This window comes from Phycodurus eques, chromosome 19 (assembly GCF_024500275.1).
Source record: "Phycodurus eques isolate BA_2022a chromosome 19, UOR_Pequ_1.1, whole genome shotgun sequence".
Lineage (NCBI taxonomy): Eukaryota > Metazoa > Chordata > Actinopteri > Syngnathiformes > Syngnathidae > Phycodurus > Phycodurus eques.
In genome coordinates, this window is record NC_084543.1 from 1176032 (window position 1) to 1191143 (window position 15112).

Consider the following 15112-nt stretch of genomic DNA (forward strand, 5'->3'; position numbering starts at 1 on the left):
TATTTGATTGACAGTTTAGCAGGGCGTGGGTTCAGCGCATTCGGCAGACACGCCTACAGCGTTTGAGAGCGAAGAGCATGGCTTTATTTGATTTTTTTTTTCTGTTTTTGAAGCCTTATTTGATATCATGTTTTTTTCTTCATCATTCAAATTTGGCAGGGTTGTTGAGAACACTATTATGTGCGCTGTGTCAAATTTACTCGACATATCTTTGTCGGGATTTTTCAATTTAACACTTTACATAAATTGGATTGTTGGCGCTGATAATGTAGACGGCGCGAGTTCGATTCCCGGTCAGTGTCCCAATACCTTCCAATACTGCCAGTCCCAAGCCCAGATAAGAAGATAAATACAAACATAAATTTACATATATAAGTAGAATTCTTTTTTTTAAGATATCACACTACTACTACAGATGATGATGATGATGATGATGATGATAATAATGATACTTTTATTTCGCTCGCTGCGGTCGAGTCGGCACATTTAGATGGCCAGACGGTGTAGGGTTTTGGAACTGTTCAGGCCGTCGTCGTGCGGTTTGCGGGATTCTGCGACTAGTTTTCATGAGCGGCCGACCGGTCGGCAGCTCGTGTTTAATCGCAGGTGTACGGCGTTCCGATGTCGCAGATGCGCAGTAACGGCCAATCAAAAATGCCGTGTTGTATCACATGATCTTTCCCAACAGAAATGAGCTTTACAGGTACCAAGCGGATGCTTCCAAGCACTACTAATGCAGTGTAGTATCTGCATTATATCGTGCCTTACAATCGTTCCGTACTGTGCTAGTCATTTTGGATGTCGCTGTTCGTTCGCTTGCTTGTTTTAAATGTGACTAAAAAGCGAAGTGTGGAGTCTTTCTTTCACCGAAATGCATCAAAAGCATAATCCTTGCGAGTTTTTAAATTTGTATTTGCGTGTTTTGACTGTTTTCCCCATTCAATAAACAGCTGAAAGTGCATCAGCGACGGATTTGCCCGCGCGTTGGTGTATCCGAAGTCCGCTCAGAACTCCCATTTTGGCTCTCAACAGAAAGCAAAACATCGAACAAGCGGGGGCTTGTAACTTTGCTAGAATGCAAGTGTACTTCCTTGACACCAATTATTTTACAGTGCTATTTTTGGCATCTTCGGTGCTTTTTGAAAAATCCCCCCAAAACGCAAATGGGGAGTTTTTCAGCAAATATTTGGCCATACGTTCTGCTGGTCAATAGCGAACCACGTTATATGCTGGGGATTAATGTCGTTTTATTTTCGGACCTTTTGAGCTTTTGTCATGAATTTAACATTTTCCAAATGCGTTGAGCAGATGTGCTTGAAAGTGTGCTGGTTTCCTCGCTGACGGCCCAAGTTTGGCTGTGCTTCTCCGGCTTCCGCCGTTTGCGTTGATTGTGTTAAGTGAGGGGTCCAGCCGGAACGTCGTCTCATCTCATCTCATCTCATCTCATCTCGTGTACAACCGGCCAGCGCCAAAGTGACTTGAACATTAGCCATCTGGCCAGCAGATGTACCACCGTTCCATGCCCCCCTCCCCCACCTCACTACCGCCCCCGTCCGTCCCAAAGACCGGCGGCCTCAGCGAGGACGACGACGACTGAAAGCTCCGTGCCAAGGGCCGGGGCATTTTGGGATCCCCGCGAGGGGGCCGTCTTCCCCCGACGCCGGGGAGGCGGGCGGGCGGGCGGGCGGGCTGGCGCGAGCAGAGGTTTCCGTTGGGACGCCCTGCCAAGTTCTCACACTCCTTTTGGACCATGGCGGACAACAAGCAGCGCAGACAAAGCTCTGGAAGTGCAAGTTTCCAGTCGACCCGCCCGTAAGACGACACATTGCACTGAGAACTGTTGCTTTGCGAAGGCTTTTGCTTGTTTAGTTTTTTTTCTCCTTGCGGTAGGCTGATGCTAAATTCAAGGGGTGAAGATGCTTTTGGTGTGTGGTGAAGATCTAAATAGATTTGGGGAACGAGAATGCTTGACTTTCCTTTTATGGAACGGGAACTTGTGGAAAGTTTCTGGCTTACAAGATATTGGATTGTAACAATTTCTTCAGAAGGGGGGTAGCAAACCTAAAAGAATAGCGTGTCCTTGTGGACTTGGACGTGCTCCAGTCGGGACCGGCCCACTCCGCTCAAGACTCAACAAAGAGGAGAGGAGAGGAGAGGAGAGGAGAGGAGCGGTCACTCGCCCACCGCTCGTCTCAAGTTCACAATTCAAAAGTGGACGTCACAGAGAAGTGCTTGAATCTCGGCGGACATGTCCGTCTACTCGGTCGCGTTGAGCTCAGTGCGCCGTTGGTTCTGGTTTTCAAGTCGGACTCGGCAGCAAGCCTTTAAAAACAAATATCGATTTTGTTTCACAGTAATCCAATTTCCGATTTCATTTCCCCACCCCTTCAATATCAAGAAAAGGCAAATGATGTTATTTACATCAAGTTTCACTTTTTTTCTCCCCTTCTGGAAAATACTTTATTTCTCCTGAAACCAAACACAGGCTTTTATACTGTCGACCCGCGTGAGGATGAGCGGTACGGAAAATGGATGGATGGATGGATGGATGGATGGAAAACTGAACGTATGAGTCAGATTGGCATTAATTTGTTTAAAAATAAAAAAAAAATTGTATGCTGTCCCCCCCTTGTTACATGTTAGCATGTTGCCGTTGTTCGGCTCGTGTCCAAAGTTGTACTTCGTTTGTGAGCGCGTCTGCCGTGTGCCCCCACAGCTGCGGGTGGAGCATGGGCACGACTGCCAGCGCGGCGCCGCCGCCGCCGCCGCCTGAAAGCATCCACGGCGACGGGATGGCCGACGGCAGGCCGTCGCTCGGCACGAGCCCCTTTCACACGGTCAACGTCCACAACGGCAAGGCCAAGTCCATTATCACCAACAAGGTCGCACCCGTGGTCATCACGTAAGTCCCTCCCCGAATGCGCCTTCTGTGGCTTGGGTGCCAAAGCTCTTTGATCACTGCGGAGGTGTAACCCCGCCCCTTCTTGCTGGCGTGAACCACCTCTTGGCGTCGTAACTTGGGCTGCAGTTATCCAGTATTTTTTTAAAGAGTGTATTCTACCGATTATCCCCGCGATTCATCCAGTCATAAGATACAAATTGATAATAATAAAAACGGGCATGTGAGGTACAGGTATTATTTTGGTCCAGTTGGGGTCGCTATTGTGGTATCTGTGACTTTTGAGTGTGTATTGTTTTAAAAGGCGGGGCTTGTCCTGGTGAGTGACGCGGGCGTCAGCGAATGAGAGTGTAGAGTTGGCTGACCGTTAACCGGCTAACCCTTTCGCCACTCCGCGTGTTGAGCGACTCGTGTTATTACGGCCTTCTTTCTTTTGTTAACGTTCGTTCAAAATGTTGAGTTAGCGAGCGATGGTAGGCTGTATTACATTCGCTAACGTTGCTACATGACCTTGTGTTGGTGATTGTAGATGTGCTGTTTTCGATATTGTCTGTCTTTCCTCCTAGCTTCCCACTAGCATGCCCCCCCCCCACCTCCCCCCTTGGCGTTGTACCCACCTTTGGTGGCGTAACCCCCAGTTGGGCTCCAGCCTCAGCGTTTGCCACGCTTATCATCTCATTTGTCAGAGCAGGCTTTTGTAAACAGTGGCTGATAATTGAATTGACCCCTCTCACCATGTTGCCACTGAATGTGTGTGTGTGTGTGTGTGTCCGCGCGCATGCACGTGTCTTTGCATGTTGGTGTGTGTCTTCACGTATTGTGAGTTTGTGTGATGGTGTGTTCCTGTTTGTGTATTCCTGTCTGTGATTGTGTTTGTCTTCGTGTGTGTTTGTGTGCATGCGCGTGTCTTTGCATGTTTGTTGTGTGTCTTCACATATTGTGAGTCTTCCTGTGTTTGTGTATTCCTGTGTGTTCACGTGTGTTGTTTGTTTGCAGCGGTTTTCTTGTTTGTGTGTGTGTTGTTTGTGTCTTCATGTATGTGCTGATGTGCTCTTGTGTGTGTGCGCACTCACAGGTATAATTGCAAGCAGGAATTTCAGATTCACGATGATATCCGCAAGAGCAACTACAAAGTTGGACGGATATCGGACGCCATGCCCGAGCATTACCTGGTGCAGGTAAAGTACGCACGCACACAAATAGCAGTGTGGCGCAGGAACATCGCCATGCGGCGTTTTATGAGGTGGCGGTCCATTTTTATGATCAGGACTTGGCATCTGCTGGCACGGCGGCCTCAAGCCTCGCGTGCAAAGATAAGCCGGTTCACCTTCACGCCATCTTCATAACATCCTTTCACACTCGGGTTTGCTTTCTCTTCACACACGAAACATGAAGGTTGTCCTCCGATTCTTCACTTTGAAACATTACAAGCTATCACTTCATGGTGTGCAATAATTTGTTCTAGACTCCAAACAGTCAGCATGATAAAATATTGATCATAAACTAAAAATCACGACAAAACAATGACAACGTCAATTTTCCAATTTGTCCGCTCCAAATCGTCAGCGTTCTACTGTGCACAGTTTGGATGAGTTAAATTGAAGTCGGAGCATACAGGAAGCGTCCGAAATAGCGTTTTTGTGCACTTTCATGGGAAATAAACCTCAAAAGGAAGGCAAAGCTGCTAGTTAACGCATTTCCCACCCTGCAATTTCGTGGACATCAGTGCCAACGTGAAAGAGCATCGCGATGGTGGTGATGCACTTGAACTCAACGACCGCTGCCATGTTGTTCCCTTCTGCCAAGAGATTCCTTGCCTCTCTCTTGCAGGGTGAATGAAATCAGTGCCACTAGATGGCAGCATGCAGTGTTTCCCCAACCTGTCATGAGCCAAGTCACATTATTTCACATTGGGGAAATGTCACCCGCCACACACGACAAACAAAAGTGTCACAAAGATTATTTAGTCCACTGAAGTGGTGCCATTTTAACTCTCTTGAAAGAAACTTATGTTATTCTTTTTTTTTTTTTTTCTTCCCCCCCCCCCCCCCCCCCCCCCCAACTCTAAATCTGATAGTACACATGTTGAACTACTCAAAATGTGTATTGGCCCATCTCATGCTACCTTTTTTTCAATTTTTTTTTTTTTAATGTCATTATTGTATTGTACGGAAACTCCTGATTTGGGTAAAAGGACTGAAAGTAACTGGAGTGAGTTTTTAGCATAAAAAAGTGTTACAACAACATAAATGTATTTTAAAATAAACATAAGATCAACAAAATTAAAATGAACTCGGCAACAAGTTAATTTATACAATTAGGTTCTTATTGATTGAAAAGCTCTGCCGTTTCCTTCCAGGGCGAGTACTTCATGGTCCAGGACGTGTACGGAAAAGCGGACGTCCTCAGCACGGCGAGCCCCTTCGGGGCACCCAACTTCCGCCGGGTGAAGGGATCGTCGTACCCGCTCTACGGGATGGGTCAGCCCAGCCTGAGCGGCTTCGGGCGGGTCCTGCAGAGGCTCCGAGCGCAAGGACACCAGGTCAGCCTGCCGTGTTAGCCCTCACTCCTCAAGGGGCGGCCTTTCATTTCAATGACGCTTACGTGATGTTTTTTTTTTTTTTTTATTAGGAGGTGATATTCATCTGCGTGCGAGAGGAGCCGGTGGTCTTCCTACACAAAGGCGACGATTTTGTTCCGTACACCCCCAGGAGGAAGGAGAACCTCCACGAGAACCTCCACGGCCTGGAAAAGGAGCCGGTGGAAGCGCTGGAGCTGACCGTCAGGAAGGAGGTGACTTTTATGGCCACTCATCCACTTAACTGGGCTTGCCATGACATACCAATTTCATTTGTTCTTTGACCGTGCTTGAAATGAACGGAAATGCCATGAACGCAGCGTGAACGTGAGTATTATTATATTGCACGTCTACACGTGTTGCTTGAGTGGACGGCGGCTTGCGTCTCGTAAACCCTTAAGTCGCGTCACTCGTCTCTCGAGGCGCCGCTCTACTTTTTTGCTCCTCGGTCCGCAGCTCCACGACTTCGCCAAGCTCAACGAAAACGTCTACTACGTCTACAACGACATCGAGTACCTGAAAGACGAGCCTCAGAAGATGCTGATCACGTGCGAGGAGGACATCCACGTGACCGAGGAGGTTTACAAGCGGCCCGTGTTCACCATGCCGGCCTACAGGTGCTCTCCGCCGCTCCTTTGGGGCCCGCTCGGTCGGCTCGGAAATGACCGACCGCCCGTATTACGCTTTTCGTTCCAGCTATTACAGATTACCGCTACCTGTAGAGGGCGCACCGTTGGAAGAAGACTTTGATGCTTTTGTAAATATACTCAGGGTGAGTCCAACTGTACCGTCCTTAGTTTGCAAAGTGACTGCGTCTCACTTCTACCTTGAATATTAGTGTCATTTTCATGTAATTTGATCAATAGCGGTTTTTTCTTTTCTTTTTTTGTGCTGCTTTGGTTTTCTATGCGAAAATGTCTCCCATGCTGAAACAGCCACGCAGTCCAATTTTCAAAACATGATTGATGACTTCAAATTCCATGCATTCCTAGTAAAGGCGATCCTTCTTGACAGAGCGAATGGTGGCGCCCCATTGGAAAACAACACTACTTTTTAGAATGGCAAAGAGAAAAGTGTATATCGGTAAAGACGACTGCTTGATAAAAATGGTGTGAATTACACAATTTGCATGCGTTGCCCTTCAAACTCATAAATGATCCGAACGACTCAAGAAGACTTTAGAATATGTTTTTCTTAGAAACAATTACGACCTTTTGATGGACAACAATTGCCTCTAACTCAAATACTTATATCAGTCAAATGAATTGATTTTCCAAAGGAAATTCAGTCTTTCCCGTTATTGATCAAACGATATGAAAATGACCCGATGGGGATGATGGGGACTGATGGGGACCGAGCCCTGGCCCAAACGTTCGGACCGGCCCCACTCGCAGGACTGACTTCTCTCGATGTCCACCCTCCCCAGGAGCGCCCCAGCTTGTCCCTGCGCCGCGCGGCGCCGCCGGCGGAGCCGCCCGCTCTGCTCTTCAGCTGCCAGGTAGGCGTCGGCCGCACCAACCTGGGCATGATCCTCGGCGCCCTGGCCATCGACCGACTCCGGGGCGACTCACGCCCGCCTGCGTAAGTCCACGTGAGCGCCATCCACTCATGTGATGCGCTTCAATTTCCAGGCATCCGCCATGTCGCTTTTTTTTGTACATTTTATTTTAGTTTTGGTATATACTAAAAGAAGCTCCCCTCCTCAGTTCCAAATAGGTGCTTGGCACCAAAATGCCACCGGATGGCGCCAAAGCAATATTTCTTTTTCTGTGTGACATGGCTTTGGGGTGAGCAAAAAATTGCAAATAACAGGCTCCCCCAAAAATAGGTGAAATTGCAAATGCTGAACCGTGAATATGCGGGGGAACATGGTATTTGCACACTATCGTGTCACGTTGTGTCACGTATTTTGCAGACTTGAGGAGGTGGCCGAGGCGCCTCCAGAGCCCAGACCGGTTTTCCGCATCATCCAGACTCTGATCGCCAAGCTGCCGAATGGACAGCAAGTCACGGAGGAGGTGAATTCCGTGTGGGAAGGTGCGTGGGCGCAATTGTGACGCGGTGCGGTGCGTTTCTCCTCAGGTGGACCGGGCCATCGCGCTGTGCGCGGAAATGCACAACATCAAAGACGCAATCTACGAGAACAAAAGCAAGCTGGAGGGCATCGGAGATGATTATCAGATTCAGGTTGGTGCTTTTCTCCATTTTCTTGAGAGAGCCTTTTGCAGGCCTTCCCATTGAAAAATGTAGTCGACGAATATATACGTTGGTGGCAGTCAATGTTCGGATTCCGCTTGACGAATCTGAACCTCCACGGCAGTGAATGAGTTAATAAGCCACCGGAGGACTGACAAATATTTATTATAGGTATTCTTCTGTTGCCTGTTAGGGGAACAGCACCAAAGAGTACTTTCGCCACAGAACCCGGCAGAGCTTGGAGCGCTACTTCTACCTGATCGTGTTTAACGCGTACCTCCACGAGCAGGTGAGTGTCGGCCACGACTCGATCGGAGCGAGCGCTCGATATCGGCCGGCCGCTAAAGTCGGTGCGGCGCCTTGCAGTACCCGCTCGCCTTCGAGTCCAACTTCACCCAGTGGATGTGCCGCCACACTTGGCTCTACCGCCTGCTGGCTCGTATGGACCTTTCCGAGCTGTCGGCGCCGCCCCAGCTGGTGACCAGAGGAGCCAGAGTCCTGGTGAGTTGCGCTTACCTCCTCCAGGTAGCTTTTCCTCGTTACTCGGTTGGTAAAATGGCGCTTTGACTTCCGAGTGACCCGACTCAGAGTAAGAGGCGCGTTTTTTTTTTATTATTATTTTTTTTAATCTGTCTTGAATTGCGAGCAAAAAAATTTTGTTAACTCTGTGGTAGCAGCTATCTTCACAACAAGCTGCGGATGGTGAACAATTCTTCAAAAAAGAAGTGCTTACCTCATACATTGTAATAGAAGTCATAATGTTGCACAGGAAAAGTTGTTTTTTGGAGAGAAAAAAATACATTTTTAAAAGAAAATACTCTTATTTTCTATTTTTACAACAACTCTTAAATTTCCCTTTTTTTTATTTTATAAGAACAAGTTTTTAAAAAAATTGACTCTTAGGAGGAGAAGTCTTAATTTTATACATTACAGTTTTTTTTTTTTTTTTTTTTTTTTTTAAAGAGAAGAAAGTCATCCTTTTTGTAAAAAGATAATCTTTTTTTTTTTTACCAGCGCAAACCACGTATGGGCCATGTATTATTCTTTATTCCAGTTGCCTGCTAAAGGTGTGGCTCGCGGTCTGTGCAGGTGGCGGGCGAGTATTTGGCGCCCGACGTCCTGAGAACCGCCAAGGAGATGAAGGCGCTCAACTTCCGACGCGTGCCCAAAATGCCCGTCTACGGGATGGCGCAGCCCACATCCGAGGTGCCGCGCAATTCACCCCTCGGAGCCGTATCTTATCGTGTCGCGGTTCGCCTTTGAACACTGAAAACTAATCAAGTGTGTCGTGCTCTATTGTTGATTTGTTTAATTTTTGAAATGGATTTCCTGTTGAAAATGAAGCTTGAAGCCGAAGGAATGAGCGCTGTCGGGTGTGCGTGCGCAGGCCGCCGGAGCCGTGCTGGCCCACCTGACGGACGAGAAGCGCCAGCACAACCGCGTTCTGTGGGTCAACCTGCAGGAGGAGCTGGTCTTAGAAGCTAACGGGCAGATCTTCACGCCCAGGGAGCCCTCGCGCTTGGATCAGCACATCGCCGTCCCGACGTCAGACCCGCACGTCATTGAGGTCAAGAGGAAGGAAACCGCAAACGTTTGCTTACCTCTGAGGACGGCTGACGGCAACAAAAATAGCCCAAATGTCATTCTTTCATCCTGAAATTCGATGACTCACTAGGAACTTACACAGTGGAGCAAATAAAAATGCAATTTGTTTTCTCGAAATAAAAAAACATTTTTGGGCTGGAGTTTAAGCATTAATATACTCCCCCAAGCACTCGCTTTAAACGCGTTCAATCTTATGAAAACACAAAACAACCAAAATGTGCAAGCATGAAATATATGGAAGGTATTTTGGAATGGAATCATTTTTTGATAGTTTCATCCCAAAAAAAGAAAAACTAGAAAGACTGGCCTTTTAAAACATTGAAACTTGTTAAAGCGCAGTTTTTAAACACAATGTAACACATTGCAAACAGAAAATGTGCAAGGATCAAATTTACTGAAGAAATAATACAAATATTTGTGTTCTAGTTTAAGCATTGAAATACCCCTTTTGACACTAAACATTTAAACTTATTAAAGCATGTTTTAAACACTTATTTAAAGAAGAAATGTGCAAGCATAAAATATAGAAAATGTATAATAATGCGATGAAAACCTTTTATGACACTTTTCAAATACATTGTAAAAGTATACATTTTTTTTTTTTTTTTTTTTTTTTTTTTTTGGAAATCTTGTGATCTGGTGCGACTGTAATAGGTGAACATGGTCCTAGTGAGGGATCACTAAAATCTTTCGTGACAATTTAGAAAACTCTGCCCGCACGCTACCAAACTAAAGTAAAGTAAAGGAAATGAAATGTTCCTTGGCCCAACCCACTTTGACTGTTTTTGAATTTTTGCCATAGAAACTGGAGAGCTGCCTGAAGGAGGAGATCCTGCGCGCCCAGAAGTGGTTGGAGGTGACGCTGGAGCAGGAGAAGCAGATGAAGATTTTGAAGAGCGTCCTCACGCCGCAGGAGATCTTTGCGCAGCACAAGAAGACCACGCCGGCGCTCGCCTACAAGCGCGTCCCTCTGCCCGACTGCGCCGCCCCGCGCGAGGAGGTGAGCGCCAACGGGCGACTAAAAGCCAAACATCCTGTGCGACAAACCTGAACGAATAGATCAAAGGGATGTGCGCGGCCCCGTGTGTCATACTTGGTTCGCTTTTGTGCGAGCGCAGGATTTCGACGAGCTGCTGGACGCCATGAAGAGCTCCCTGGCCGAGGACTCGCGCTCGGCCTTCGTCTTCAACTGCTCCGACGGCAAAGGCCGGACCACCACGGCCACGGTGGTCTCCGTGCTGACTCTGTGGCACTTCAACGTACGGCGCCGCGCCGCCATCGTGTTTCTGCATCGCGTCGAAGCCGAATACGAATACGAGTCGTTTGTCGCCCGCAGGGCTTTCCGGAGTTCGCCGAAGACGAGATAGTCAGCGTCCCTGATGCCAAGTACACAAAAGGAGAGTTTCAGGTAGATTATTGTTTGCACACTTTTTTCCCCGCGAATATCATGCCTATTAAATGACCAGATTTTCACCTGTAAAAGGAATTTTTTATTAATTAATTAATGTATTTATTTTTGTTGACTGGAATAATTGCAACTTGTTTCATGGGAATATCAGGGTTTCTTTTTTTCTTTTTTTAAGGAAAACTTTTCTTGTAATATTGTTTGTGTTTTTTTTTTTTTTTTTTTCCTCTCTCAGTATATTTACAGTAACGAGCTGGCATGTGGGAAAGGAGAACCAGAGTAGCCGATGCACTTTTCAGTCGTTTATTGCTTGCCGGGACAACAATAAAACGCACTCGGAGCACATTCACGCAAGAGCCGGCCGGTGTCGACAACTGCTCACGCTCGGACACTCGCATGCACACGCCAGCGTCACGTCAACCCAACAAGCCCCGCCTCTTAAAGGCACAATCATGTACATGAAAACAACAATACGTGCAGTCTATTTAAAATGGTTATTTATTTATTGTGTTCAATGCGTGTTTCAACAATTGATCTTTTTCTCATAACCTTTTTGTGGTCCGTGTTAAGTTTGATGACTAAATGCCACAAGTAGCAGCAATCTGCAAATAATGGACGGCCGTCCAAAATGGTTTCTAATTGCCTATAGATGGCTGCTAAACACGACTAGAAGCTCCTCAACCCACTCCAACGCCCTTGGCACCAAGACGCCACGAGACGGCGCCAAAGCAATCGTCCTAAACAAGAAGGGGCTTTGTCATTTTTCGTTGCAGGTGGTGATGCAGCTGGTGCGCCTGCTGCCCGACGGGCAGCGGATGAAGCGCGAGGTGGACATGGCGCTGGACTCCGTGTCGGAGACCATGACGCCCATGCACTACCACCTGAGGGAGATCATCATCTGCACCCACAGACAGGTCAGCCTCCCCCTCGTGGTCGCCATTCGCGGGCACAGTTACGTTGCTCGCGCCCCATGCAGTGTAGCTTTTTTCATGCCAAGCGTGACATTTTTAAAAATCTGTCATCATCTCTTTATTTAACCAGTTGACTGGCAGCTGTTTTAGAGCATTTTGGCTTACATTTCAAGACCCACATCCAACAGTCATGACATACATAATGAGCCCAGAAATATACCGTATATCAAACACCGTGCATTGGACGCCAGCGCCCCACAGAGGGCGACAGGGAGCTTGTTTTTCGCACGTTTTCCCACCTCAGCTCGTGGCCAGCGCACATGAATGGGCGGAATGCAGGCACGAGCGGCTGAGCGTGGAAAAATTGATTATGATGTAACTTAATGGAAGCCGCTTGGATGGGAAGGAGCCAAGAGAAGCAGCGAAGGAAATGAAACCTTCCTTAATATCCGTCACAGGATTTCACGTAGCTCATTTATCGATTTTCGATGTTTCGAGGTGGAACTTTGAATGGAAAGTCTCGGCTTTGTTGCAGAAAATTGCTGTGAAAAACGCAACTCGTGCGCCACATAAAAGCTTTACAAACACTATGTCAAGATTTGTAATGGGCAGGTTTTTTTCTGTGCATATAAATAAAGCTCGAGGAGAACAAAAGCAGCTTGTGACGCTGCCCTGCCGGACAGAGGCTCTCCTTTATGCGTTTTCTGACCAACACTGCAAGCCTTGCGCCTCCGCGCACCGTCAGCTGTGCCCGCAGGAGCCGGGGGCGCCCGGACCCGCTCGGCGGGCCCGTCACTGAGCCTCATTGTCTTCCGCCAACTTTGGAAAAGCCTCCGTTGTGTCGCTGTGAAAGGCCAACTCCTCGCAACTGTCACATTTTCACATTTGAAAGGAAAGTACTTTTAAGAAAGTTTCATAGGGTTCGCGAACTCTGTCGAGATGTTGGCGAGGTTGCGTGGCTTGCAAAGTTTATGGAATGATTAATATAAGCCAGAGAGGTCAACAGTGGAGCCCCGCATATCCAAATTGTTTTCAGTTGTCCTTTCTTTCTTTTCATAAAGGCTTATTGGTGGTATATGCCTGCTTATTGTTGGGGTACAAAGAATATGTATGCATTTTAAAAACAATATATCAATTCAATTATAAAGGGCATCCATTTTTCATGGATTTTCGCTCGTCCGGTTCCTGCTGCACGCACAGAAAAGACAATGTCCAAATTTCGGGCTCATTTCAGACTAAAAGGAAGATAAAGCATTTTCCATGAAGAACATAAATGTCCGCTCATTTAATACAGCCAAACATCGCTAGTTTGAACGTATTTTAGTTCCCCTGCAAGTGGTCAAAAATAGACACAACCACCGATGCACTTTCCATCGTTTCATTGGCCAAACTGTAAGAAAAGAAACGCGTAACAAGCACATTCATAGACGGGCTGCCAATATCCATGACTCGCGCCGAGTTGCTCGACGCGCGGCCATTTAACAGCCGGCCAACTCCGCACTCTCATTCGCTGACTCCCTCGTCCCTCGCCGGGCAAGGCCCCGCCTTTCACAGCCGTACGCGCTCAAAGTCACAGATTCGACGGGAGAACGCGAGGAGGACGACGCCAAGTAGCCAACAATAATAAGAATACCTGCACCTGTGTGCGTCGCGGGCATTGGGCGTCATCAAAAGCATTTGCACTTCTCGGGAAACTCCCAAAAAAAAAAAATGGATGTTTGGTGAGCCGTTAGCATTGCATCGCCAAAGAGAGCAAGCCATTTTCTACACTTTAGATTGCTCCATAATTTGTAAAAATAAATACAAATAAAGTAACGCGCCCATGTGATATTGTAGATTTGTGCAAAAAAATGAAACTGACCACATTTGGACATTCTGTAGGAGGTTTCCGCCCCACAGTGATGTCACGTTATTGTGTTTCAAAGGAAGAAATCCATTTTCATCTGATCAATCGAGGGCATAATTGTTTGAATACTCCATTCTAAAACTATTTGACAGCTGCAGCCCTCGTAAAATTCCACAATTTGAGGGCATGTGCGGGGTTGAAGGGGGTACGTTACGAGCGGCTCATTTGAAGGGTTTTGATGCATTTCGCAGCGCGAGCGCGTTTAGCTCGGCCTTTGCGACCCACGCAAGCGAGCCGGCGGAGTCAAATCCAAGACGAGGTACGATTTATCCAGAGGCCACACGCTGGCACTGCGCTCCTCCCTCCGGTCCCCCCCTCATATTTTCCCTGCCCCCCCCCCCCCACACTTTCCTTTTTGCTTGAAAGCAGCAGGCCAGGTGCTAAACAGTGCCAGATGTTGCTGGAAGAGAGGAAAATTTCACCAGCACTCTTGTCTCTCATATAGCGGAACAGCCCCGCCCCCATTGCCTTAGCGCCCCCTCCTCCACTTCGCCAGCGGTTGGAAAATGTGTCTTCCATAGAGAAAAACATACATTTACCCTGGGACTCGAAAGATCCGGCAGCTCCCAGAGCCGGGTGGGGGTCGGAGGAGTTCGGGAGGGGCGCCGTAAATCCCCGTACCGCCGAGCAGGGGCGGGCCCCACGCGGCGCATGCGTCCTCCAGCGTCGCGGCCAAAGAAAGCGCCTGGCTTCCGTGTTTACCTTGCCGCGCTTGTGTTGGCAGGGGCCCGGGCTGGCATTTGCCGGATGATTTACGCCGGTGGTAATGCACGTTGAAATTTTACTGGAGGCTCAGTTGAAATTCACGCCTGTCGCTGTGACGACTTTGATCTCTGTTCCGTCATGTCAGTGTTCAATTAAAGCATTTCAAATAGTTTTTTTTTTTTTACTGTTTGCTACTAGCGCCTTTCCATTGGCAAGCCAGGTACAGCGGACCCCCGGCATAGTCACCGCTTAGCACCCACAGAGTCACCTATTTATTTTTTTGAATAAAAATTACTTTTTCCCCTGTTTTTTTTTTTTTTGGGGGGGGGGAGGAGGGGGCAATCCAAATATTAGCTGACGGTTTATCATCACTGATTGAAGAATTTTGGCGTTTCATTTATTTCCCCCCCAATCTAATTCGAGTAACCGTCAACTACACGCAGATTTTCTCTCTTCGCGCTCGGGCCCGGTCCCGACGTCCACCGTACTATTCCGAGTAGTAGTCCGATTGTAAGGATAGCAAACGGGAAATGAGCAAGGGTTCACTGTAAAGAACAAAGAGCACACATGCTGGATGCTGCCAACATGATACTCCGCAGTCTCCACTTTACTGCAGCGGTCCGGCTCCTTGTTGCCCGCAGTCTCCTCTGGGATCCAATCTGTTTGTGCCAACTTCCTCCTCCATTTCGACATGATTTTCGGTGTGTGTGGCAATTGGGCATCAATCCCAACAAGAACCCCGCCTGACATTAAACAGGAAGCTGAATCAAATTCATCCTACAAGGGACTTGAATGACCGGATCTTAGACATAATGATTTTTTTTTCTATGGAATGTCATTTGGGTAGAGTCAAACTTTGATCATCATTCGGCGAATTCGTCATAAAACGTGCACAACTCGAATTCTT

The 15112-nt window shown here is 47.6% G+C and overlaps 1 protein-coding gene across 8 annotated transcripts in view; it reads left to right on the plus strand.

Moving 5' to 3' along the window:
• The window catches only part of pald1a (phosphatase domain containing paladin 1a), a 56043-nt gene that overhangs the window by 23559 nt on the left and 17372 nt on the right, over positions 1–15112 (plus strand). For 7 of the 8 annotated variants that reach the window (XM_061705587.1, XM_061705585.1, XM_061705588.1 and 4 more), the window contains 17 exons: positions 2717–2902; positions 3975–4077; positions 5259–5441; positions 5531–5692; positions 5934–6094; positions 6174–6249; positions 6904–7058; positions 7393–7495; positions 7560–7664; positions 7867–7962; positions 8040–8174; positions 8763–8879; positions 9061–9240; positions 10081–10278; positions 10397–10537; positions 10615–10686; positions 11457–11597. In XM_061705587.1, the coding sequence (XP_061561571.1) occupies positions 2730–2902; positions 3975–4077; positions 5259–5441; positions 5531–5692; positions 5934–6094; positions 6174–6249; positions 6904–7058; positions 7393–7495; positions 7560–7664; positions 7867–7962; positions 8040–8174; positions 8763–8879; positions 9061–9240; positions 10081–10278; positions 10397–10537; positions 10615–10686; positions 11457–11597 (2301 nt within the window). In that variant the 5' untranslated portion in view covers positions 2717–2729. Of the gene's footprint in view, positions 1–1641; positions 1813–2716; positions 2903–3974; positions 4078–5258; positions 5442–5530; positions 5693–5933; positions 6095–6173; positions 6250–6903; positions 7059–7392; positions 7496–7559; positions 7665–7866; positions 7963–8039; positions 8175–8762; positions 8880–9060; positions 9241–10080; positions 10279–10396; positions 10538–10614; positions 10687–11456; positions 11598–15112 lie in introns of those variants that run through there. The other variant, XM_061705582.1, reaches the window with a different exon arrangement.